General features: G+C 53.3%; 1 protein-coding gene across 1 annotated transcript in view; it reads left to right on the top strand.

Moving 5' to 3' along the window:
• Positions 1 to 27,693, top strand: part of LOC106591638 (mitochondrial import receptor subunit TOM70-like) — a 113,753-nt gene that overhangs the window by 32,814 nt on the left and 53,246 nt on the right. Inside the window, 4 exon segments of the mRNA XM_045687231.1 lie at positions 1,805 to 1,939; positions 2,381 to 2,488; positions 3,952 to 4,068; positions 4,227 to 4,324. Of these exon segments, the coding sequence (XP_045543187.1) occupies positions 1,805 to 1,939; positions 2,381 to 2,488; positions 3,952 to 4,068; positions 4,227 to 4,324 (458 nt within the window).

Raw genomic sequence — 27,693 nt, 5'->3', positions numbered from 1 at the left:
GTAGATAAGATGAGAGCACCCCTCCAGCTAGGATGGAGTCCGTCACTCCTCAACAGGCCAGGCTTGGTCCTGTTTGTGGGTGAGTCCCAGAAAGAGGGCCAATTATCTACAAATTCTATCTTTTGGGAGGGGCAGAAAACAGTTTTCAACCAGCGATTGAGTTGTGAGACTCTGCTGTAGAGCTCATCACTCCCCCTAACTGGGAGGGGGCCAGAGACAATTAATCGATGCCGACACATCTTTCTAGCTGATTTACACGCTGAAGCTATGTTGCGCTTGGTGACCTCTGACTGTTTCATCCTAACATCGTTGGTGCCGACGTGGATAACAATATCTCTATACTCTCTACACTCGCCAGTTTTAGCTTTAGCCAGCACCGTCTTTAGATTAGCCTTAACGTCGGTAGCCCTGCCCCCTGGTAAACAGTGTATGATCGCTGGATGATTAGTTTTAAGTCTAATACTGCGGGTAATGGAGTCGCCAATGACTAGGGTTTTCAATTTGTCAGAGCTAATGGTGGGAGCCGTCGGCATCTCAGACCCCACAACGGGAGGAGTAGAGACCAGAGAAGTCTCGGCCTCCGACTCCGACTCGCTTAATGGGGAGAACCGGTTGAAAGTTTCTGTCGGCTGAATAAGCGACACCGGTTGAGCATTCCTACAGCGTTTCCCTCCAGAAGCCATGAGAAAGTTGTCCTGCTGCGGGGACCGTGCGAGGGGGGTTTATACTAACGTTACTATCTGTACTTACTGGTGGCACAGACGCTGTTTCATCCTTTCCTACACTGAAATTACCCTTGCCTAACGATTGCGTCTGAAGCTGGGCTTGCAGCACAGCTATCCTTGCCGTAAGGCGATCGTTCTCCTGTATATTATAAGTACAACGACTGCAATTAGAAGGCATCATGTTAATGTTACTTAGCTTCGGCTGTTTGAAATCCTGACGAACCATGTCCAGATAAAACCTCCGGGGTGAAAAAGTTGAATGAAAAAAGTTGAGTGAGGGAAAAAGTAAAAATATGAATGAAAAAAGTTGAGTGAGGGAAAAAGTAAAAATATACGGTAATGAAAAAGTAAAAAACCGTCAGATAGCAAAGTAAGATCGGCAACAAAACGCACAGCAGCGTAAACAAGTCTGCCTTGTTTACGCTGAGATGGTCTGTCTGTCTGTCTGTCTGTCCCCACCTACCCTGAGGTGGTCTGTCTGTCTGTCTCTACCTACCCTGAGGTGGTCTGTCTCTCCCTACCTACCCTGAGATGGTTTGTCTGTCCGCACCTACCCTGAGATGGTCTGTGTGTCTGTCTGTCCCTACCTACCCTGAGGTGGTCTGTCTGTCCTCACCTACCCTGAGGTGGTCTGTCTGTCCCTACCTACCCTGAGATGGTCTGTCTGTCCCCACCTACCCTGAGATGGTCTGTCTGTCCCCACCTACCCTGAGATGGTTTGTCTGTCCCCACCTACCCTGAGATGGTCTGTCTGTCCCCACATACCATGAGATGGTCTATCTGTCCCCAATGCTCTGACTGAAACCCTGTTTTTGTCCTGTCTCTGTCCTGGTACTGCAGCTGAGGGCCAATGCTCTGACTGAAACCCTGTTTTTGTCCTGTCTCTGTCCTGGTACTGCAGCTCAGGGCCAATGCTCTGACTGAAACCCTGTTTTTGTCCTGTCTCTGTCCTGGGACTGCAGCTCCAATGCTCTGACTGAAACCCTGTTTTTGTCCTGTCTCTGTCCTCGTACTGCAGCTGAGGGCCAATGCTTTGACTGAAACCCTGTTTTTGTCCTGTCTCTGTCCTGGTACTGCAGCTGAGGGCCAATGCTCTGATCAAGCGTGGCAGTATGTACATGCAACAGCAGCAGCCTATGATGTCAACACAGGACTTCAACATGGCGGCTGAGATTGACACGCGCAACGCAGACGTCTACCACCACCGGGGACAGGTAGGGCTGTCTCTATCGCTCTCCCTTATGGCTCTGGTCTAAAGTAGTGCACTACCCATAGGGCTCTGGTCTAAAGTAGTGCACTACCCCATATGGCTCTGGTCTAAAGTAGTGCACTACCCATAGGGCTCTGGTCTAAAGTAGTGTACTACCCATAGGGCTCTGGTCTAAAGTAATGCACTACCCCATAGGGATCTGGTCTAAAGTAGTGCACTACCCATAGGGCTCTGGTCTAAAGTAGTGCACTACCCATAGGGCTCTGGTCAAAAGTAGTGCACTACCCCATAGGGCTCTGGTTTAAAGTAGTGCACTACCCCATGGGGCTCTGGTCAAAAGTAGTGCACTACCCCATAGGGCTCTGGTCTAAAGTAGAGCACTACCCATAGGGCTCTGGTGATTGCCATTGGTTTACCCTAACGGACTGAAGTGTTTCCCCTTCAGTTGAAGATCCTTCTGGACCAGGTCGAGGAGGCCGTCGTGGACTTCGATGAGTGCATCCTGCTAAGACCTGACTCTGCTCTGGCACAGGCTCAGAAATGCTTCGCCCTGGTGAGTATGGATCAGGAGACTGTAGGTTTAGAGCTCACTACTATAATGGATATCTGTTATAAACAGATCAGGAGACCACCACTGTACATGGAATACACACCCTGAGACACCGCACAATACGCTCTACACGGTGTTAGGACAATACGCTCTACACAGTGTTAGGACAATACAGTGTTAGGACAATACGCTCTACACGGTGTTAGGACAATACAGTGTTAGGACAATACGCTCTACATAGTGTTAGGACAATACGCTCTACATAGTGTTAGGACAATACGCTCTACACGGTGTTAGGACAATACGCTCTACACAGTGTTAGGACAATACAGTGTTAGGACAATACGCTCTACACAGTGTTAGGACAATACGCTCTACACAGTGTTAGGACAATACAGTGTTAGGACAATACAGTGTTAGGACAATACGCTCTACACAGTGTTAGGACAATACGCTCTACACAGTGTTAGGACAATACGCTCTACACGGTGTTAGGACAATACGCTCTACACGGTGTTAGGACAATACGCTCTACACAGTGTTAGGACAATACAGTGTTAGGACAATACGCTCTACACGGTGTTAGGACAATACGCTCTACACAGTGTTAGGACAATACAGTGTTAGGACAATACGCTCTACACGGTGTTAGGACAATACGCTCTACACAGTGTTAGGACAATACGCTCTACACGGTGTTAGGACAATACGCTCTACACAGTGTTAGGACAGTACGCTCTACACGGTGTTAGGACAATACGCTCTACACGGTGTTAGGACAATACAGTGTTAGGACAATACGCTCTACACAGTGTTAGGACAATACAGTGTTAGGACAATACGCTCTACACAGTGTTAGGACAATACGCTCTACACAGTGTTAGGACAATACGCTCTACACAGTGTTAGGACAATACGCTCTACACAGTGTTAGGACAATACGCTCTACACAGTGTTAGGACAATACGCTCTACACAGTGTTAGGACAATACGCTCTACACAGTGTTAGGACGGTACGCTCTACACAGTGTTAGGACAATACGCTCTACACATTGTTAGGACAATACGCTCTACACGGTGTTAGGACAATACGCTCTACACGGTGTTAGGACAATACGCTCTACACGGTGTTAGGACAATACGAGGTCTGGCCTGGCCTGGCGGATGAGGTCTGGCCTGGCCTGGCGGATGAGGTCAGGGATAGAGATCTGCAACAAGCTCATATAGGCCGAGTTCAGTTGTTTCATATTCCAAATATCCTGCAGTAAACTATGCTAACGTTCAAAAGTTTGAAACTAGGTTTCTGGCCATTTTGAGCCCGTAATCGGAAATGGGATACCTAGCTAAGGTTGGTGCAGTATGGAGTATAGCTCTCTAAGGTTGGTGTAGTATGGCGTATACTAAATGTGTGGTGATTATAGTTTAACCAGCTAGTCTGTGAGTCTCTCGTGCTAATTTCCCTCCAGTACAGACAGGCGTACACTGGCAACAGCCAGTCCCAGGTGCAGACGGCCATGGACGGCTTTGAGGAAGTCATCAGGAGATTCCCTAAGTGTGCTGAGGGATACGCTCTGTACGCTCAGGTAAGCATCACGTCTCACACACATACTGCAAGTCTCGCCTGTCTGGCACACTAACGTAACCTGATGTCTCACTTGCAGTACATCGTGTCTGGTTGTCTCAAAACTAGCTGGAGTATGTGAATCACCCTGAACCATTTCTCCTTTGTCTCTGCGTTCAGGCTTTGACTGACCAGCAGCAGTTTGGCAAGGCAGATCAGATGTACAACAAGTGTATTGACCTGGAGCCAGACAACGCTACAACATACGTCCACAAGGGGTGAGTTAGTCGGACAACACACGTCCACAAGGGGTGAGTTAGTCTGACAACGCTACAACATACGTCCACAAGGGGTGAGTTAGTCGGACAACACACGTCCACAAGGGGTGAGTTAGTCGGACAACGCTACAACATACGTCCACAATGGGTGGGTTAGCCGGACAACACACGTCCACAAGGGGTGAGTTAGTCGGACAACGCTACAACATACGTCCACAAGGGGTGAGTTAGTCGGACAACGCACGTCCACAAGGGGTGAGTTAGTCGGACAACGCTACAACATACGTCCACAAGGGGTGAGTTAGGTGGACAACGCACTTCCACAAGGGGTGAGTTAGTCGGAGAACGCTACAACATACGTCCACAAGGGGTGAGTTAGTCGGACAACGCTCGTCCACAAGGGGTGAGTTAGTCGGACAACGCTCGTCCACAAGGGGTGAGTTAGTCGACAACGCTCGTCCTCAAGGGGTGAGTTAGTCGGACAATGCTACAACATACGTCCACAAGGGGTGAGTTAGTCGGACAACGCTACAACATACGTCCACAGGGGGTGAGTTAGTCGGACAACGCTACAACATACGTCCACAGGGGGTGAGTTAGTCGGACAACGCTACAACATACGTCCACAAGGGGTGAGTTAGTCGGACAACGCACGTCCACAAGGGGTGAGTTAGTCGGACAACGCTACAACATACGTCCACAAGGGGTGAGTTAGTCGGACAATGCTACAACACACGTCCACAAGGGGTGAGTTAGTCGGACAACACTACAACATACGTCCACAAGGGGCGAGTTAGTCTGACAACGCTACAACATACATCCACAAGGGGTGAGTTAGTCGGACAACGCTACAACATACGTCCACAAGGGGTGAGTTAGTCTGACAACGCTACAACATACGTCCACAAGGGGTGAGTTAGTCGGACAACACACGTCCACAAGGGGTGAGTTAGTCGGACAACGCTACAACACACGTCCACAAGGGGCGAGTTAGTCGGACAACGCTACAACGCACGTCCACAAGGGGTGAGTTAGTCGGACAACGCTACAACGCACGTCCACAAGGGGTGAGTTAGTCGGACAACGCTACAACATACGTCCACAAGGGGTGAGTTAGTCGGACAACGCACGTCCACAAGGGGTGAGTTAGTCGGACAACGCTACAACACACGTCCACAAGGGGTGAGTTAGTCGGACAACGCTACAACATACGTCCACAAGGGGTGAGTTAGTCGGACCACGCTCGTCCTCAAGGGGTGAGTTAGTCGGACAATGCTACAACATACGTCCACAAGGGGTGAGTTAGTCGGACAACTCAACAACGCACGTCCACAAGGGGTGAGTTAGTCGGACAACGCTACAACGCACGTCCACAAGGGGTGAGTTAGTCGGACAACGCTACAACGCACGTCCACAAGGGGTGAGTTAGTCGGACAACGCTACAACGCACGTCCACAAGGGGTGAGTTAGTCGGACAACGCATGTCCACAAGGGGGTGAGTTAGTCGGACAACGCTACAACATACGTCCACAAGGGGTGAGTTAGTCGGACAACGCTACAACATACGTCTTCAGGGGGTGAGTTAGTCGGACAACGATACAACATACGTCCACAAGGGGTGAGTTAGTCGGACAACGCAGGTCCACAAGGGGTGAGTTAGTCGGACAATGCTACAACATACGTCCACAAGGGGTGAGTTAGTCGGAGAACGCTACAACATCGCACGCCCACAAGGGGCGAAGTTAGTCGGACAACGCACGTCCACAAGGGGGCGCGACAGGGCGAGTTAGTCGGACAACGCACGTCCACAAGGGGCGAGTTAGTCGGACAACGCACGTCCACAAGGGGCGAAAGTTAGTCGGACAACGCACGTCCACAAGGGGCGAAGTTAGTCGGACAACGCACGTCCACAAGGGGCGAAGTTAGTCGGACAACGCACGTCCACAAGGGGGCGAAGTTAGTCGGACAACGCTACAACATACGCCCACAAGGGGTGAGTTAGTCGGACAACGCACGTCCACAAGGGGTGAGTTAGTCGGACAACGCTACAACATACGTCTTCAGGGGTGAGTTAGTCGGACAACGCTACAACATACGTCTTCAGGGGGTGAGTTAGTCGGACAACGCTACAACATACGTCCACAAGGGGTGAGTTAGTCGGACAACGCACGTCCACAAGGGGTGAGTTAGTCGGACAATGCTACAACACACGTCCACAAGGGGTGAGTTAGTCAGACAACGCACAACATACGTCCACAAGGGGCGAAGTTAGTCGGACAACGCACGTCCACAAGGGGCGAAGTAGTCGGACAACGCACGTCCACAAGGGGCGAAGTTAGTCGGACAACGCACGTCCACAAGGGGCGAAAGTTAGTCGGACAACGCACGCTCCACAAGGGGCGAAGTTAGTCGGACAACGCACGTCCGCAAGGGGACGAGTTAGTCGGACAACGCTACAACGCGACGCCCACAAGGGGCGAAAGTTAGTCAGACAACGCTACAACATACGTCCACAAGGGGGCGAGTTAGTCGGACAACGCTACAACATACGTCCACAAGGGGTGAGTTAGTCGGACAACGCACGTCCACAAGGGGGCGAGTTAGTCAGACAACGCTACAACATACGTCCACAAGGGGTGAGTTAGTCGGACAACGCTACAACATACGTCCACAAGGGGTGAGTTAGTCGGACAACGCACGTCCACAAGGGGTGAGTTAGTCGGACAACGCACGTCCACAAGGGGTGAGTTAGTCGGGCAACGCTACAACATATGTCCACAAGGGGTGAGTTAGTCGGACAACGCACGTCCACAAGGGGTGAGTTAGTCGGACAACGCTTACAACACACGTCCACAAGGGGTGAGTTAGTCTGACAACGCTACAACATACGTCCACAAGGGGTGAGTTAGTCGGACAACGCTACAAAATACGTCCACAAGGGGTGAGTTAGTCGGACAATGCTACAACATACGTCCACAAGGGGTGAGTTAGTCAGACAACGCACGTCCACAAGGGGCGAAGTTAGTCGGACAACGCACATCCACAAGGGGCGAGTTAGTCGGACAACGCCACGTCCACAAGGGGCGAGTTAGTCGGACAACGCACGCCCACAAGGGGGCGAAGTTAGTCGGACAACGCTACAACGCACGTCCACAAGGCACGAAGTTAGTCGGACAACGCTACAATATACGTCCACAAGGGGTGAGTTAGTCGGACAACGCACGTCCACAAGGGGTGAGTTAGTCGGACAACGCACGTCCACAAGGGGTGAGTTAGTCGGACAACGCTACAACATACGTCCACAAGGGGTGAGTTAGTCGGACAACGCTACAATATACGTCCACAAGGGGGTGAGTTAGTCGGACAACGACGTCCACAAGGGGGTGAGTTAGTCGGACAACGCACGTCCACAAGGGGTGAGTTAGTCGGACAACGCACGTCCACAAGGGGGTGAGTTAGTCGGACAACGCACGTCCACAAGGGGTGAGTTAGTCGGACAACGCACGTCCACAAGGGGGTGAGTTAGTCGGACAACGCACGTCCACAAGGGGTGAGTTAGTCGGACAACGCACGTCCACAAGGGGTGAGTTAGTCGGACAACGCACGTCCACAAGGGGTGAGTTAGTCGGACAACGCAACAACATACGTCCACAAGGGGTGAGTTAGTCGGACAACGCACGTCCACAAGGGGGTGAGTTAGTCGGACAACGCACGTCCACAAGGGGTGAGTTAGTCGGACAAAGCACGTCCACAAGGGGGTGAGTTAGTGGGACAACGCTACAACATACTTCCACAAGGGGTGAGTTTGTCTGACAACGCTACAATATACCCACACAATGGGTGAGTTAGTCGGACAACACACGTCCACAAGGGGTGAGTTAGTCGGACAACGTTACAACATACGTCCACAAGGGGTGAGTTAGTCGGACAACGCTACAACATACGTCCACAAGTGGTGAGTTAGTCGGACAACGCACGTCCACAAGGGGTGAGTTAGTCGGACAATGCTACAAACATACGTCCACAAGGGGTGAGTTAGTCGGACAATGCTACAACATACGTCCACAAGGGGTGAGTTAGTCGGACAACGCTACAACATACGTCTTCAGGGGGTGAGTTAGTCGGACAACGATACAACATACGTCCACAAGGGGTGAGTTAGTCGGACAACGCAGGTCCACAAGGGGTGAGTTAGTCGGACAATGCTACAACATACGTCCACAAGGGGTGAGTTAGTCGGAGAACGCTACAACATACGCCCACAAGGGGCGAAGTTAGTCGGACAACGCACGTCCACAAGGGGCGAAGTTAGTCGGACAACGCACGTCCACAAGGGGGCGAAAGTTAGTCGGACAACGCACGTCCACAAGGGGCGAGTTAGTCGGACAACGCACGTCCACAAGGGGCGAAGTTAGTTGGACAACGCCACGTCCACAAGGGGCGAAGTTAGTCGGACAACGCACGTCCACAAGGGGCGAGTTAGTCGGACAACGCACGTCCACAAGGGGTGAGTTAGTCGGACAACGCTACAACATACGTCTTCAGGGGGGTGAGTTAGTCGGACAACGCTACAACATACGTCTTCAGGGGGTGAGTTAGTCGGACAACGCTACAACATACGTCTACAAGGGGTGAGTTAGTCGGACAACGCACGTCCACAAGGGGTGAGTTAGTCGGACAATGCTACAACATACGTCCACAAGGGGTGAGTTAGTCAGACAACGCTACAACATACGTCCACAAGGGGCGAAGTTAGTCGGACAACGCACGTCCACAAGGGGCGAAGTTAGTCGGACAACGCACGTCCACAAGGGACGAAGTTAGTCGGACAACGCACGTCCACAAGGGGCGAAGTTAGTCGGACAACGCTACAACATACGTCCACAAGGGGGCGAGTTAGTCGGACAACGCTACAACATACGTCCACAAGGGGTGAGTTAGTCGGACAACGCACGTCCACAAGGGGTGAGTTAGTCGGACAACGCACGTCCACAAGGGGTGAGTTAGTCGGGCAACGCTTACAACATATGTCCACAAGGGGTGAGTTAGTCGGACAACGCACGTCCACAAGGGGTGAGTTAGTCGGACAACGCTACAAACACACGTCCACAAGGGGTGAGTTAGTCTGACAACGCTACAACATACGTCCACAAGGGGTGAGTTAGTCGGACAACGCTACAAAATACGTCCACAAGGGGTGAGTTAGTCGGACAATGCTACAACATACGTCCACAAGGGGTGAGTTAGTCGGACAACGCACGTCCACAAGGGGCGAAGTTAGTCGGACAACGCACGTCCACAAGGGGCGAAGTTAGTCGGACAACGCACGTCCACAAGGGGCGAGTTAGTCGGACAACGCACGTCCACAAGGGGCGAAGTTAGTCGGACAACGCACGCTCCACAAGGGGGGCGAAGTTAGTCGGACAACGCACGTCCACAAGGGGGCGAAGTTAGTCGGACAACGCTACAACGCACGTCCACAAGGCGCGAGTTAGTCGGACAACGCTACAATATACGTCCACAAGGGGTGAGTTAGTCGGACAACGCACGTCCACAAAGGGTGAGTTAGTCGGACAACGCACGTCCACAAGGGGTGAGTTAGTCGGACAACGCTACAACATACGTCCACAAGGGGTGAGTTAGTCGGACAACGCTACAATATACGTCCACAAGGGGTGAGTTTGTCGGACAACGCACGTCCACAAGGGGTGAGTTAGTCGGACAACGCACGTCCACAAGGGGTGAGTTAGTCGGACAACGCTACAACATACGTCCACAAGGGGTGAGTTAGTCGGAAAACGCTACTATATACGTCCACAAGGGGTGAGTTAGTCGGACAACGCTACAACATACTTCCACAAGGGGTGAGTTTGTCTGACAACGCTACAATATACCCACACAATGGGTGAGTTAGTCGGACAACACACGTCCACAAGGGGTGAGTTAGTCGGACAACGTTACAACATACGTCCACAAGGGGTGAGTTAGTCGGACAACGCTACAACATACGTCCACAAGGGGTGAGTTAGTCGGACAACGCACGTCCACAAGGGGTGAGTTAGTCGGACAATGCTACAACATACGTCCACAGGGGGTGAGTTAGTCGGACAATGCTACAACATACGTCCACAAGGGGTGAGTTAGTCGGACAACGCTACAACATACGCCCACAAATGGTGAGTTAGTCGGACAACGCTACAACATACGTCCACAAGGGGCGAGTTAGTCGGACAACGCACGTCCACAAGGGGCGAAGTTAGTCGGACAACGCACGTCCACAAGGGGCGAAGTTAGTCGGACAACGCACGTCCACAAGGGGCGAAGTTAGTCGGACAACGCACGTCCACAAGGGGCGAAGTTAGTCGGACAACGCACGTCCACAAGGGGCGAGTTAGTCGGACAACGCACGTCCACAAGGGGCGAAGTTAGTCGGACAACGCACGTCCACAAGGGGCGAAAGTTAGTCGGACAACGCACGTCCACAAGGGGCGAAGTTAGTCGGACAACGCACGTCCACAAGGGGCGAAGTTAGTCGGACAACGCACGTCCACAAGGGGCGAAGTTAGTCGGACAACGCACGTCCACAAGGGGCGAAGTTAGTCGGACAACGCACGTCCACAAGGGGCGAAGTTAGTCGGACAACGCTAAAACGCACGTCCACAAGGGGCGAAGTTAGTCGGACAACGCTACAACATACGTCCACAAGGGGTGAGTTAGTCGGACAACGCACGTCCACAAGGGGTGAGTTAGTCGGACAACGCACGTCCACAAGGGGGGTGAGTTAGTCGGACAACGCTACAATATACGTCCACAAGGGGTGAGTTAGTCGGACAACGCACGTCCAGAAGGGGTGAGTTAGTCGGGACAACGCTACAACATACGTCCACAGGGGGGTGAGTTAGTCGGACAACGCACGTCCACAAGGGGTGAGTTAGTCGGACAACGCACGCTCCACAAGGGGGTGAGTTAGTCGGACAACGCTACAATATACGTCCACAAGGGGTGAGTTAGTCGGACAACGCACGTCCAGAAGGGGTGAGTTAGTCGGACAACGCTACAAACATACGTCCACAAGGGGTGAGTTAGTCGGACAACGCACGTCCAGAAGGGGTGAGTTAGTCGGACAACGCTACAACATATGCCCACAAGGGGTGAGTTAGTCGGACAACACACGTCCAGAAGGGGTGAGTTAGTCGGACAACGCTACAACACACGTCCACAAGGGGTGAGTTAGTCGGACAACGCTACAACATACGTCCACAAGGGGTGAGTTAGTCGGACAACGCTACAACATACGTCCACAAGGGGTGAGTTATTCGGACAACGCACGTCCACAAGGGGTGAGTTAGTCGGACAATGCTACAACATACGTCCACAAGGGGTGAGTTAGTCGGACAACGCTACAACATACGCCCACAAATGGTGAGTTAGTCGGACAACGCTACAACATACGTCCACAAGGGGCGAGTTAGTCGGACAACGCACGTCCACAAGGGGCGAGTTAGTCGGACAACGCACGTCCACAAGGGGCGAAGTTAGTCGGACAACGCACGTCCAAAAGGGGCGAGTTAGTCGGACAACGCACGTCCACAAGGGGTGAGTTAGTCGGACAACGCTTACAACACACGTCCACAAGGGGTGAGTTAGTCTGACAACGCTACAACATACGTCCACAAGGGGTGAGTTAGTCGGACAACGCTACAACACACGTCCACAAGGGGTGAGTTAGTCGGACAACGCACCTCCACAAGGGGTGAGTTAGTCGGACAACGCACGTCCACAAGGGGTGAGTTAGTCGGACAACGCTACAACATACGTCCACAAGGGGTGAGTTAGTCGGACAACACACGTCCACAAGGGGTGAGTTAGTCAGACAACGCTACAACATACGTCCACAAGGGGTGAGTTAGTCGGACAACGCTACAACATACGTCCACAAGGGGTGAGTTAGTCGGACAACGCTACAATATACGTCCACAAGGGGTGAGTTAGTCGGACAACGCACGTCCACAAGGGGTGAGTTAGTCGGACAACGCTACAACATACGTCCACAAGGGGTGAGTTAGTCGGACAACGCACGTCCACAAGGGGTGAGTTTGTCGGACAACGCTACAACATACGCCCACAAGGGGTGAGTTAGTCGGACAACACACGTCCACAAGGGGTGAGTTAGTCGGACAACGCTACAACATACGTCCACAGGGGGTGAGTTAGTCGGACAACGCACGTCCACAAGGGGTGAGTTAGTCGGACAATGCTACAACATACGTCCACAAGGGGTGAGTTAGTCGGACAACGCTAAACATTCGTCCACAAGGGGCGAAGTTAGTCGGACAACGCACGTCCACAAGGGGCGAAGTTAGTCGGACAACGCACGTCCACAAGGGGCGAGTTAGTCGGACAACGCACGTCCACAAGGGGCGAAGTTAGTCGGACAACGCACGTCCACAAGGGGCGAAGTTAGTCGGACAACGCACGTCCACAAGGGGCGAAAGTTAGTCGGACAACGCGACGTCCACAAGGGGCGAAGTTAGTCGGACAACGCACGTCCACAAGGGGCGAAGTTAGTCGGACAACGCACGTCCACAAGGGGCGAGTTAGTCGGACAACGCACGTCCACAAGGGGCGAAGTTAGTCGGACAACGCACGTCCACAAGGGGCGAAGTTAGTCGGACAACGCACGTCCACAAGGGGCGAAGTTAGTCGGACAACGCACGTCCACAAGGGAAGAGTTAGTCGGACAACGCTACAACGCACGTCCACAAGGGGTGAGTTAGTCAGACAACGCTACAACGTACGTCCACAAGGGGTGAGTTAGTCAGACAACGCTACAACATACGTCCACAAGGGGTGAGTTAGTCGGACAACGCACGTCCACAAGGGGTGAGTTAGTCGGACAACGCACGTCCACAAGGGGTGAGTTTGTCGGACAACGCTACCACATACGCCCACAAGGGGTGAGTTAGTCGGACAACACACGTCCACAAGGGGTGAGTTAGTCGAACAACGCTACAACATACGTCCACAAGGGGTGAGTTAGTCGGACAACGCTACAACGTACGTCCACAAGGGTTGAGTTAGTCGGACAACGCACGTCCACAAGGGGTGAGTTAGTCGGACAACGCTACAACATACGCCCACAAATGGTGAGTTAGTCGGACAATGCTACAACACACGTCCACAAGGGGCGAGTTAGTCGGACAACGCACGTCCACAAGGGGCGAGTTAGTCGGACAACGCACGTCCACAAGGGGCGAGTTAGTCGGACAACGCACGTCCACAAGGGGCGAAGTTAGTCGGACAACGCACGTCCACAAGGGGCGAGTTAGTCGGACAACGCACGTCCACAAGGGGGCGAGTTAGTCGGACAACGCACGTCCACAAGGGGCGAGTTAGTCGGACAACGCACGTCCACAAGGGGCGAGTTAGTCGGACAACGCACGTCCACAAGGGGCGAAGTTAGTCGGACAACGCACGTCCACAAGGGGGCGAAGTTAGTCGGACAACGCACGTCCACAAGGGGCGAGTTAGTCGGACAACGCACGTCCACAAGGGGCGAGTTAGTCGGACAATGCACGTCCACAAGGGGCGAAGTTAGTCGGACAATGCACGTCCACAAGGGGGCGAGTTAGTCGGACAACGCTACAACATACGTCCACAAGGGGTGAGTTAGTCGGACAACGCACGTCCACAAGGGGTGAGTTAGTCGGACAACGCTACAACATACGTCCACAAGGGGGTGAGTTAGTCGGACAACGCTACAATATACGTCCACAAGGGGTGAGTTAGTCGGACAACGCACGTCCAGAAGGGGTGAGTTAGTCGGACAACGCTACAACATACGCCCACAAGGGGTGAGTTAGTCGGACAACGCTACAACATACGTCCACAAGGGGTGAGTTAGTCGGACAACGCTACAACATACGCCCACAAGGGGTGAGTTATTCGGACAACGCACGTCCACAAGGGGTGAGTTAGTCGGACAATGCTACAACATACGTCCACGAGGGGTGTGTTAGTCGGACAATGCTACAACATACGTCCACGAGGGGTGTGTTAGTCGGACAACGCTACAACATACGCCCACAAATGGTGAGTTAGTCGGACAACGCTACAACATACGTCCACAAGGGGCGAGTTAGTCGGACAACGCACGTCCACAAGGGGCGAGTTAGTCGGACAACGCACGTCCACAAGGGGCGAGTTAGTCGGACAACGCACGTCCACAAGGGGTGAGTTAGTCGGACAACGCTACAACACACGTCCACAAGGGGTGAGTTAGTCTGACAACGCTACAACATACGTCCACAAGGGGTGAGTTAGTCGGACAACGCTACAACATACGTCCACAAGGGGTGAGTTAGTCGGACAACGCTACAATATACGTCCACAAGGGGTGAGTTAGTCGGACAACGCACGTCCACAAGGGGTGAGTTAGTCGGACAACGCACGTCCACAAGGGGTGAGTTTGTCGGACAACGCTACAACATACGCCCACAAGGGGTGAGTTAGTCGGACAACACACGTCCACAAGGGGTGAGTTAGTCGGACAACGCTACAACATACGTCCACAGGGGGTGAGTTAGTCGGACAACGCACGTCCACAAGGGGTGAGTTAGTCGGACAATGCTACAACATACGTCCACAAGGGGTGAGTTAGTCGGACAACGCTACAACATACGCCCACAAATGGTGAGTTAGTCGGACAACGCTACAACATTCGTCCACAAGGGGCGAGTTAGTCGGACAACGCACGTCCACAAGGGGCGAAGTTAGTCGGACAACGCACGCTCCACAAGGGGGCGAAGTTAGTCGGACAACGCACACGTCCACAAGGGGCGAGTTAGTCGGACAACGCACGTCCACAAGGGGTGAGTTAGTCGGACAACGCACGTCCACAAGGGGCGAGTTAGTCGGACAACGCACGTCCACAAGGCGAGTTAGTCGGACAACGCACGTCCACAAGGGGAGAGTTAGTCGGACAACGCTACAGCACGTCCACAAGGGGTGAGTTAGTCGGACAACGCTACAACATACGTCCACAAGGGGTGAGTTAGTCGGGACAACGCTACAATATACGTCCACAAGGGTTGAGTTAGTCGGACAACGCACGTCCACAAGGGGTGAGTTAGTCGGACAACGCTACAACATACGTCCACAAGGGGTGAGTTAGTCGGACAACGCACGTCCACAAGGGGTGAGTTTGTCGGACAACGCTACCACATACGCCCACAAGGGGTGAGTTAGTCGGACAACACACGTCCACAAGGGGTGAGTTAGTCGAACAACGCTACAACATACGTCCACAAGGGGTGAGTTAGTCGGACAACGCTACAACGTACGTCCACAAGGGTTGAGTTAGTCGGACAACGCACGTCCACAAGGGGTGAGTTAGTCGGACAACGCTACAACATACGCCCACAAATGGTGAGTTAGTCGGACAACGCAACATACGTCCACAAGGGGTGAGTTAGTCGGACAACGTACGTCCACAAGGGGCGAGTTAGTCGGACAACGCACGTCCACAAGGGGCGAGTTAGTCGGACAACGCACGTCCACAAGGGGCGAAAGTTAGTCGGACAACGCACGTCCACAAGGGGCGAGTTAGTCGGACAACGCACGTCCACAAGGGGCGAGTTAGTCGGACAACGCCACGTCCACAAGGGCGAAGTTAGTCGGACAACGCACGTCCACAAGGGGCGAAGTTAGTCGGACAACGCACGTCCACAAGGGGCGAAGTTAGTCGGACAACGCACGTCCACAAGGGGGCGAAGTTAGTCGGACAACGACACGTCCACAAGGGGCGAGTTAGTCGGACAACGCACGTCCACAAGGGGTGAGTTAGTCGGACAACGCACACGTCCACAAGGGGCGAGTTAGTCGGACAACGCACGTCCACAAGGGGGCGAAGTAGTCGGACAACGCTACAACATACGTCCACAAGGGGCGAGTTAGTCGGACAACGCACGTCCACAAGGGGCGAGTTAGTCGGACAACGCACACGTCCACAAGGGGCGAGTTAGTCGGACAACGACGTCCACAAGGGGCGAGTTAGTCGGACAACGCACGTCCACAAGGGGTGAGTTAGTCGGACAACGCCGTCCACAAGGGGCGAGTTAGTCGGACAACGCTACAATATACGTCCACAAGGGGTGAGTTAGTCGGACAACGCACGTCCACAAGGGGTGAGTTAGTCGGACAACGCAGGGTGAGTTAGTCGGACAACACACGTCCACAAGGGGTGAGTTAGTCGGACAACGCACGCTCCACAAGGGGTGAGTTAGTCGGACAACGCTACAACATACGTCCACAAGGGGTGAGTTAGTCGGACAACGCACGTCCAAGGGGTGAGTTAGTGGGACAACGCTACTACGTCCACAAGGGGTGAGTTAGTCGGACAAGACACGTCCACAAGGGGTGAGTTAGTCGGGACAACGCTACATACGTCCACAAGGGGTGAGTTAGTCGGACAACGCTAAACATACGTCCACAAGGGGTGAGTTAGTCGGACAACGCTACAACATACGTCCACAAGGGGGTGAGTTAGTCGGACAACGCACGTCCACAAGGGGTGAGTTAGTCGGACAACGCTACAACATACGTCCACAAGGGGTGAGTTAGTCGGACAACGCTACAACATACGTCCACAAGGGGTGAGTTAGTCGGACAACGCTAAACATCGTCCACAAGGGGTGAGTTAGTCGGACAACATAACGTCCACAAGGGGTGAGTTAGTCGGACAACGCTACAACATACGTCCACAAGGGGTGAGTTAGTCGGACAACGCTACAACATACGTCCACAAGGGGTGAGTTAGTTGGACAACGCTACAGCATACGTCCACAGGGGTGAGTTAGTCGGACAACGCACGTCCACAAGGGGTGAGTTAGTCGGACAACGCTACAACACACGTCCACAAGGGGTGAGTTAGTCTGACAACGCTACCAACATACGTCCACAAGGGGTGAGTTAGTCGTGACAACGCTACACGTCCACAAGGGGGTGAGTTAGTCGGACAACGCTACCACACACGTCCACAAGGGGTGAGTTAGTCAGACAACGCACGTCCACAAGGGGTGAGTTAGTCGGACAACGCTACAACATACGTCCACAAGGGGTGAGTTAGTCGGACAACGCACGTCCACAAGGGGTGAGTTAGTCGGACAACGCTACAACACACGTCCACAAGGGGTGAGTTAGTCTGACAACGCTACAACATACGTCCACAAGGGGTGAGTTAGTCGGACAACGCTAAAACATACGTCCACAAGGGGTGAGTTAGTCGGACAACGCTACGTCCACAAGGGGTGAGTTAGTCGGACAACGCTACAACATACGTCCACAAGGGGTGAGTTAGTCGGACAACGCTACAAACGTCCACAAGGGGTGAGTTAGTTGGACAACGCTACAACATACGTCCACAAGGGGTGAGTTAGTCGGACAACGCACGTCCACAAGGGGTGAGTTAGTCGGACAACGCTACAACAACGTCCACAAGGGGTGAGTTAGTCTGACAACGCTACAACATACGTCCACAAGGGGTGAGTTAGTCGGACAACGCTACAACATACGTCCACAAGGGGTGAGTTAGTCGGACAACGCACGTCCACAAGGGGTGAGTTAGTCGGACAACGCTACAACATACGTCCACAAGGGGTGAGTTAGTCAGACAACGCTACAACGTCCACAAGGGGTGAGTTAGTCGGACAACGCTACAACATACGTCCACAAGGGGCGAGTTAGTCGGACAACGCACGTCCACAAGGGGGTGAGTTAGTCGGACAACGCTACAACATACGTCCACAAGGGGTGAGTTAGTCTGACAACGCTACAATATACGTCCACAAGGGGTGAGTTAGTCGGACAACGTAAACTACGTCCACAAGGGGTGAGTTAGTCGGACAACGCACACGTCCACAAGGGGTGAGTTAGTCGGACAACGCTACATACGCCCACAAGGGGTGAGTTAGTCGGACAACGCACGTCCACAAGGGGTGAGTTAGTCGGACAACGCTACAACATACGTCCACAAGGGGTGAGTTAGTCGGACAACGCTACAACATACGTCCACAAGGGGTGAGTTAGTCGGACAACGCACGTCCACAAGGGGTGAGTTAGTCGGACAACGCTACAACATACGCCCACAAGGGGTGAGTTAGTCGGACAACGCTACAACACACGTCCACAAGGGGTGAGTTAGTCGGACAACGCACGTCCACAAGGGGTGAGTTAGTCGGACAACGCCTACGTCCACAAGGGGTGAGTTAGTCGGGACAACGACGTCCACAAGGGGTGAGTTAGTCGGACAACGCACAACAAGTCCACAAGGGGGCGAGTTAGTCGGACAACGCACGTCCACAAGGGGCGAGTTAGTCGGACAACGCACGTCCACAAGGGGTGAGTTAGTCGGACAACGCACCGTCCACAAGGGGTGAGTTAGTCGGACAACGCTACAACATACGTCCACAAGGGGTGAGTTAGTCGGACAACGCACGTCCACAAGGGGTGAGTTAGTCGGACAACGCTACGTCCACAAGGGGTGAGTTAGTCGGACAACGCTACGTCCACAAGGGGTGAGTAGTCGGACAACGCGCCACAAGGGGTGAGTTAGTCGGACAACGCACGTCCACAAGGGGTGAGTTAGTCGGACAACGCTAACATACGTCCACAAGGGGTGAGTTAGTCGGACAACGCACGTCCACAAGGGGCGAGTTAGTCGGACAACGCTAACGTCCACAAGGGGCGAGTTAGTCGGACAACGCTACACGTCCACAAGGGGTGAGTTAGTCGGACAACGCTACAACAACGTCCACAAGGGGTGAGTTAGTCGGACAACGCTACGTCCACAAGGGTGAGTTAGTCGGACAACGCTCAACTACGTCCACAAGGGGTGAGTTAGTCGGACAACGCTACAACATATACGTCCACAAGGGGGTGAGTTAGTCGGACAACGCACGTCCACAAGGGGTGAGTTAGTCGGACAACGCACTACGTCCACAAGGGGTGAGTTAGTCGGACAACGCAACATACGTCCACAAGGGGTGAGTTAGTCGGAGACAACGCACGTCCACAAGGGGTGAGTTAGTCGGACAACGCTACACATACGTCCACAAGGGGTGAGTTAGTCGGACAACGCACGTCCACAAGGGGTGAGTTAGTCGGACAACGCACGTCCACAAGGGGTGAGTTAGTCGGACAACGCTACAACACCGTCCACAAGGGGTGAGTTAGTCGGACAACGCTACAACATACGTCCACAAGGGGTGAGTTAGTCGGACAACGCCAACATACGTCCACAAGGGTGAGTTAGTCGGACAACGCACGTCCACAAGGGGTGAGTTAGTCGGACAACGCTATACGTCCACAAGGGGTGAGTTAGTCGGACAACGCCGTCCACACGGGGTGAGTTAGTCGGACAACGCTAACGTCCACAAGGGGTGAGTTAGTCGGACAACGCTACAACATACGTCCACAAGGGGTGAGTTAGTCGGACAACGCCAAAATACGTCCACAAGGGGTGAGTTAGTCGGACAACGCTACAACATACGTCCACAAGAGGTGAGTTAGTCGGACAACGCACGTCCACAAGGGGTGAGTTAGTCGGACAACGCTATACGTCCACAAGGGGTGAGTTAGTCGGACAACGCACGTCCACAAGGGGTGAGTTAGTCGGACAACGCTACGTCCACAAGGGGTGAGTTAGTCGGACAACGCTACAACATACGTCCACAAGGGGTGAGTTAGTCGGACAACGCACGTCCACAAGGGGTGAGTTAGTCGGACAACGCAATACGTCCACAAGGGGTGAAAGTTAGTCGGACAACGCAACGTCCACAAGGGGTGAGTTAGTCGGACAACGCACGTCCACAAGGGGTGAGTTAGTCGGACAACCCCACAAGGGTGAGTTAGTCTGACGCTACAACATACGTCCACAAGGGTGAGTTAGTCGGACAACGCTACGTCCACAAGGGGTGAGTTAGTCGGACAACGCACGTCCACAAGGGGTGAGTTAGTCGGACAACGCTACAACAACGTCCACAAGGGTGAGTTAGTCGGACAATGCTACAACATACGTCCACAAGGGGGTGAGTTAGTCGGACAACGCTACAACATACGTCCACAAGGGGTGAGTTAGTCGGACAACGCTACAACATACGTCCACAAGGGGTGAGTTAGTCGGACAACGCTACAACATACGTCCACAAGGGGCGAGTTAGTCGGACAACGCCACGTCCACAAGGGGTGAGTTAGTCGGACAACGCTACAACATACGCCCACAAGGGGTGAGTTAGTCGGACAACGCACGTCCACAAGGGGTGAGTTAGTCGGACAACGCTACAACATACGTCCACAAGGGGTGAGTTAGTCGGACAACGCCACGTCCACAAGGGGTGAGTTAGTCGGACAACGCTACAACATACGTCCACAAGGGGGTGAGTTAGTCGGACAACGCACGTCCACAAGGGGTGAGTTAGTCGGACAACGCTACATACGTCCACAAGGGGTGAGTTAGTCGGACAACGCACGTCCACAAGGGGGGTGAGTTAGTCGGACAACGCTACAACATACGTCCACAAGGGGGTGAGTTAGTCGGACAACGCTAAAAATACGTCCACAAGGGGTGAGTTAGTCGGACAACGCCAACATACGTCCACAAGGGGTGAAGTTAGTCGGACAACGCTACAAACACGCTCCACAAGGGGTGAGTTAGTCGGACAACGCAAATACGCCCACAAGGGGTGAGTTAGTCGGACAACGCTACGTCCACAAGGGGTGAGTTAGTCGGACAACGCTACAACATACGTCCACAAGGGGTGAAGTTAGTCGGACAACGCACGTCCACAAGGGGTGAGTTAGTCGGACAACGCACAACGCCGTCCACAAGGGGGTGAGTTAGTCGGACAACGCTACAACATACGTCCACAAGGGGTGAGTTAGTCGGACAACGCTACAACATACGTCCACAAGGGGTGAGTTAGTCGGACAACACAAACGTCCACAAGGGGTGAGTTAGTCGGACAACGCTACAACATACGCCCACAAGGGGGTGAGTTAGTCGGACAACGCTAAAAACGTCCACAAGGGGTGAGTTAGTCGGACAACGCCACGTCCACAAGGGGGAGTTAGTCGGACAACGCTACATTACGTCCACAAGGGGTGAGTTAGTCGGACAACGCACGTCCACAAGGCGGTGAGTTAGTCGGACAACGCTACGTCCACAAGGGGTGAGTTAGTCGGACAACGCTACACGTCCACAAGGGGTGAGTTAGTCGGACAACGCTACAAATACACGTCCACAAGGGGTGAGTTAGTCGGACAACGCACGTCCACAAGGGTGAGTTAGTCGGACAACGCACAAATACGTCCACAAGGGGTGAGTTAGTCGGACAACGCATACGTCCACAAGGGGTGAGTTAGTCGGACAACGCACGTCCACAAGGGGTGAGTTAGTCGGACAAACGCAAATACGTCCACAAGGGGTGAGTTAGTCGGACAACGCACGTCCACAAGGGGTGAGTTAGTCGGACAACGCTAACATACGTCCACAAGGGGTGAGTTAGTCGGACAACACACGTCCACAAGGGGTGAGTTAGTCGGACAACGCAACGTCCACAAGGGGTGAGTTAGTCGGACAACGCACGCCCACAAGGGGTGAGTTAGTCGGACAACGCACGTCCACAAGGGGTGAGTTAGTCGGACAACGCACGTCCACAAGGGGTGAGTTAGTCGGACAACGCTACAACATACGTCCACAAGGGGTGAGTTAGTCGGACAACGCCACGTCCACAAGGGGTGAGTTAGTCGGACAACGCTACAACATACGTCCACAAGGGGGTGAGTTAGTCGGACAACGCACGCCCACAAGGGGTGAGTTAGTCGGACAACGCTAAACGTCCACAAGGGGTGAGTTAGTCGGACAACGCTACAACATACGTCCACAAGGGGTGAGTTAGTCGGACAACGCTAAAATACGTCCAACAAGGGGTGAAGTTAGTCGGACAACACGCCCCACAAGGGGTGAGTTAGTCGGACAACGCTACAAATACGTCCACAAGGGGTGAGTTAGTCGGACAACGCTAATATACGTCCACAAGGGGGTGAAAGTTAGTCGGACAACGCACGTCCACAAGGGGGTGAGTTAGTCGGACAACGCTACAACATACGTCCACAAGGGGTGAGTTAGTCGGACAACATACGTCCACAAGGGGTGACTTAGTCGGACAACGCTACAACATACGTCCACAAGGGGTGAGTTAGTCGGACAACGCTACAACATACGTCCACAAGGGGTGAGTTAGTCGGACAACGCACGTCCACAAGGGGTGAGTTAGTCGGACAACGACGTCCACAAGGGGTGAGTTAGTCGGGACAACGCACGTCCACAAGGGGTGAGTTAGTCGGACAACGCTACAACATACGTCCACAAGGGGGTGAGTTAGTCGGACAACGCACGCCCACAAGGGGCGAGTTAGTCGGACAACGCTACAACATACGTCCACAGGGGTGAGTTAGTCGGACAACGCTACAACAACGTCCACAAGGGGTGAGTTAGTCGGACAACGCTTACAATATACGTCCACAAGGGGTGAGTTAGTCTGACAACGCTACAACACACGTCCACAAGGGGTGAGTTAGTCGGACAACGCTACAACATACGTCCACAAGAGGTGAGTTAGTCGGACAACACACGTCCACAAGGGGTGAGTTAGTCGGACAACGCTACAACATACGTCCACAAGGGGTGAGTTAGTCGGACAACGCTACAACGTACGTCCACAAGGGGTGAGTTAGTCGGACAACGCACGTCCACAAGGGGTGAGTTAGTCGGACAACGCTACAACATACGTCCACAAGAGGTGAGTTAGTCGGACAACCACACGTCCACAAGGGGTGAGTTAGTCGGACAACGCTACAACATACGTCCACAAGGGGTGAGTTAGTCGGACAATGCACGTCCACAAGGGGTGAGTTAGTCGGACAACGCACGTCCACAAGGGGTGAGTTAGTCGGACAACGCTTACGTCCACAAGGGGGTGAGTTAGTCGGACAACGCACGTCCACAAGGGGTGAGTTAGTCGGACAACGCCACGTCCACAAGGGGTGAGTTAGTCGGACAACGCTACAACATACGTCCACAAGGGGTGAGTTAGTCGGACAACGCAACGTCCACAAGGGGTGAGTTAGTCGGACAACGCTACAACATACGTCCACAAGGGGTGAGTTAGTCGGACAACGCTACGTCCACAAGGCGGTGAGTTAGTCGGACAACGCACGTCCACAAGGGGTGAGTTAGTCGGACAACGCTACAACATACGTCCACAAGGGGTGAGTTAGTCGGACAACGCACGTCCACAAGGGGTGAGTTAGTCGGACAATGCTACAACATACGTCCACAAGGGGTGAGTTAGTCGGACAACGCTACAACATACGTCCACAAGGGGTGAGTTAGGTCAGACAACGCTACAACATACGTCCACAAGGGGTGAGTTAGTCAGACAATGCTACAGCATACGTCCACAAGGGGTGAGTTAGTCGGACAACGCACGTCCACAAGGGGTGAGTTAGTCGGACAACGCTACAACATACGTCCACAAGGGGTGAGTTAGTCGGACAACGCTACAACATACGTCCACAAGGGGTGAGTTAGTCGGACAACGCTACAACATACGTCAACAAGGGGTGAGTTAGTCGGACAACACACCTCCACAAAGGGTGAGTTAGTCGGACAACGCTACCATACGTCCACAAGGGGTGAGTTAGTCGGACAACGCTACAATATACGTCCAGAAGGGGGTGAGTTAGTCGGACAACGCACGTCCACAAGGGGGTGAGTTAGTCGGACAACGCTACAACATACGTCCACAAGGGGTGAGTTAGTCGGACAACATACGTCCACAAGGGGTGACTTAGTCGGACAACGCTACAACATACGTCCACAAGGGGTGAGTTAGTCGGACAACGCTACAACATACGTCCACAAGGGGTGAGTTAGTCGGACAACGCACGTCCACAAGGGGTGAGTTAGTCGGACAACGCACGTCCACAAGGGGTGAGTTAGTCGGACAACGCACGTCCACAAGGGGTGAGTTAGTCGGACAACGCTACAACATACGTCCACAAGGGGTGAGTTAGGTCGGACAACGCACGTCCACAAGGGGTGAGTTAGTCGGACAACGCTACAACATACGTCCACAAGGGGTGAGTTAGTCGGACAACGCTACAACATACGTCCACAAGGGGTGAGTTAGTCGCACAACGCTACAACATACGTCCACAAGGGGTGAGTTAGTCAGACAACGCTACAACATACGTCCACAAGGGGTGAGTTAGTCGGACAACGCACGTCCACAAGGGGTGAGTTAGTCGGACAACGCTACAACATACGTCCACAAGGGGTGAGTTAGTCGGACAACGCTACAACATACGTCCACAAGGGGTGAGTTAGTCGGACAACGCTACAACATCGTCCACAAGGGGGTGAGTTAGTCGGACATCACACTCCACAAGGGGTGAGTTAGTCGGACAACGCTACAAACATACGTCCACAAGGGGTGAGTTAGTCGGACAACGCTACAACATACGTCCAGAAGGGGTGAGTTAGTCGGACAACGCACGTCCACAAGGGGTGAGTTAGTCGGACAACGCTACAACATACGTCCACAAGGGGTGAGTTAGTCGGACAACATACGTCCACAAGGGGTGAGTTAGTCGGACAACGCTACAACATACGTCCACAAGGGGTGAGTTAGTCGGACAACGCTACAAAATACGTCCACAAGGGGTGAGTTAGTCGGACAACGCACGTCCACAAGGGGTGAGTTAGTCGGACAACGCCAAATACGTCCACAAGGGGTGAGTTAGTCGGACAACGACAACACACGTCCACAAGGGGTGAGTTAGTCGGACAACGCTAATACGTCCACAAGGGGTGAGTTAGTCGGACAACGCAACATACGTCCACAAGGGGTGAGTTAGTCGGACAACGCTACAACATACGTCCACAAGAGGCGAGTTAGTCGGACAACGCACGTCCACAAGGGGCGAGTTAGTCGGACAACGCTACAACATACGTCCACAAGGGGCGAGTTAGTCGGACAACGCTACAACACGTCCACAAGGGGTGAGTTAGTCGGACAACGCACGTCCACAAGTGGTGAGTTAGTCGGACAACGCTACAAATACGTCCACAAGAGGTGAGTTAGTCGGACAACACACGTCCACAAGGGGTGAGTTAGTCGGACAACGCTACAACATGACGTCCACAAGGGGTGAGTTAGTCGGACAACGCACGTCCACAAGGGGTGAGTTAGTCGGACAACGCCACGTCCACAAGGGGTGAGTTAGTCGGACAACGCACGCTCCACAAGGGGTGAGTTAGTCGGACAACGCATAACGTCCACAAGGGGTGAGTTAGTCGGACAACGCTAACGTCCACAAGGGGTGAGTTAGTCGGACAACGCTTACAACGCACGCCCACAAGGGGTGAGTTAGTCGGACAACGCTACAACGTACGTCCACAAGGGGTGAGTTAGTCGGACAACGCTACAACATACGTCCACAAGGGGTGAGTTAGTCGGACAACGCACGTCCACAAGGGGTGAGTTAGTCGGACAACGCTAAACATACGTCCACAAGGGGTGAGTTAGTCGGACAACGCACAACATCGTCCACAAGGGGTGAGTTAGTCGGACAACGCTACAACATACGTCCACAAGGGGTGAGTTAGTCGGACAACGCTACAACATACGTCCACAAGGGGTGAGTTAGTCGGACAACGCACGTCCACAAGGGGTGAGTTAGTCGGACAACGCTACAACATACGCCCACAAGTGGTGAGTTAGTCGGACAACGCTACAACATACGTCCACAAGGGGTGAGTTAGTCGGGACAACGCACGTCCACAAGGGGTGAGTTAGTCGGACAACGCTCACGTCCACAAGGGGCGAGTTAGTCGGACAACGCACGTCCACAAGGGGTGAGTTAGTCGGACAACGCAACATACGCCCACAAGGGGTGAGTTAGTCGGACAACGCAATACGTCCACAAGGGGTGAGTTAGTCGGACAACGCTAATACGTCCACAAGGGGTGAGTTAGTCGGACAACGCTACAACATACGTCCACAAGGGGTGAGTTAGTCGGACAACGCACGTCCACAAGGGGTGAGTTAGTCGGACAACGCAACGTCCACAAGGGGGCGAGTTAGTCGGACAACGCACGTCCACAAGGGGCGAGTTAGTCGGACAACGCTACGTCCACAAGGGTGAGTTAGTCGGACAACGCACGTCCACAAGGGGTGAGTTAGTCGGACAACGCACGTCCACAAGGGGTGAGTTAGTCGGACAACGCACGTCCACAAGGGGTGAGTTAGTCGGACAACGCACGTCCACAAGGGGTGAGTTAGTCGGACAACGCTACAACATACGTCCACAAGGGGTGAGTTAGTCGGACAACGCTAACATACGTCCACAAGGGGTGAGTTAGTCGCACAACGCATACGTCCACAAGGGGTGAGTTAGTCAGACAACGCTATCGTCCACAAGGGGTGAGTTAGTCGGACAACGCACGTCCACAAGGGGTGAGTTAGTCTGACAACGCACGTCCACAAGGGGTGAGTTAGTCGGACAACGCTACAATCGTCCACAAGGGGTGAGTTAGTCGGACAACGCTACAACATACGTCCACAAGGGGTGAGTTAGTCGGACAACGCACGTCCACAAGGGGTGAGTTAGTCGGACAACGCTACAACATACGTCCACAAGGGGTGAGTTAGTCGGACAACGCTACAATATACGTCCAGAAGGGGTGAGTTAGTCGGACAACGCACGTCCACAAGGGGTGAGTTAGTCGGACAACGCTACAACATACGTCCACAAGGGTGAGTTAGTCGGACACGCACAACATACGTCCACAAGGGGTGAGTTAGTCGGACAACGCTACAACATACGTCCACAAGGGGTGAGTTAGTCGGACAACGCTACGTCCACAAGGGGTGAGTTAGTCGGACAACGCTACAACATACGTCCACAAGGGGTGAGTTAGTCGGACAACGCTACACGTCCACAAGGGGTGAGTTAGTCGGACAATGCTACAACATACGTCCACAAGTGTTGAGTTAGTCGGACAATGCTACAACATACGTCCACAAGGGGTGAGTTAGTCGGACAACGCTACAACATACGTCCACAAGGGGTGAGTTAGTCGCACAACGCTACAAATACGTCCACAAGGGGTGAGTTAGTCGGACAACGCTACAACAACGTCCACAAGGGGTGAGTTAGTCGGACAATGCTACAACATACGTCCACAAGGGGTGAGTTAGTCGGACAACGCTACAACATACGCCCACAAGGGGTGAGTTAGTCGGACA

This window comes from Salmo salar, chromosome ssa10 (genome assembly GCF_905237065.1).
Source record: "Salmo salar chromosome ssa10, Ssal_v3.1, whole genome shotgun sequence".
NCBI classification, from domain to species: domain Eukaryota; kingdom Metazoa; phylum Chordata; class Actinopteri; order Salmoniformes; family Salmonidae; genus Salmo; species Salmo salar.
This window is presented reverse-complemented; position numbering and strand designations above follow the sequence as displayed.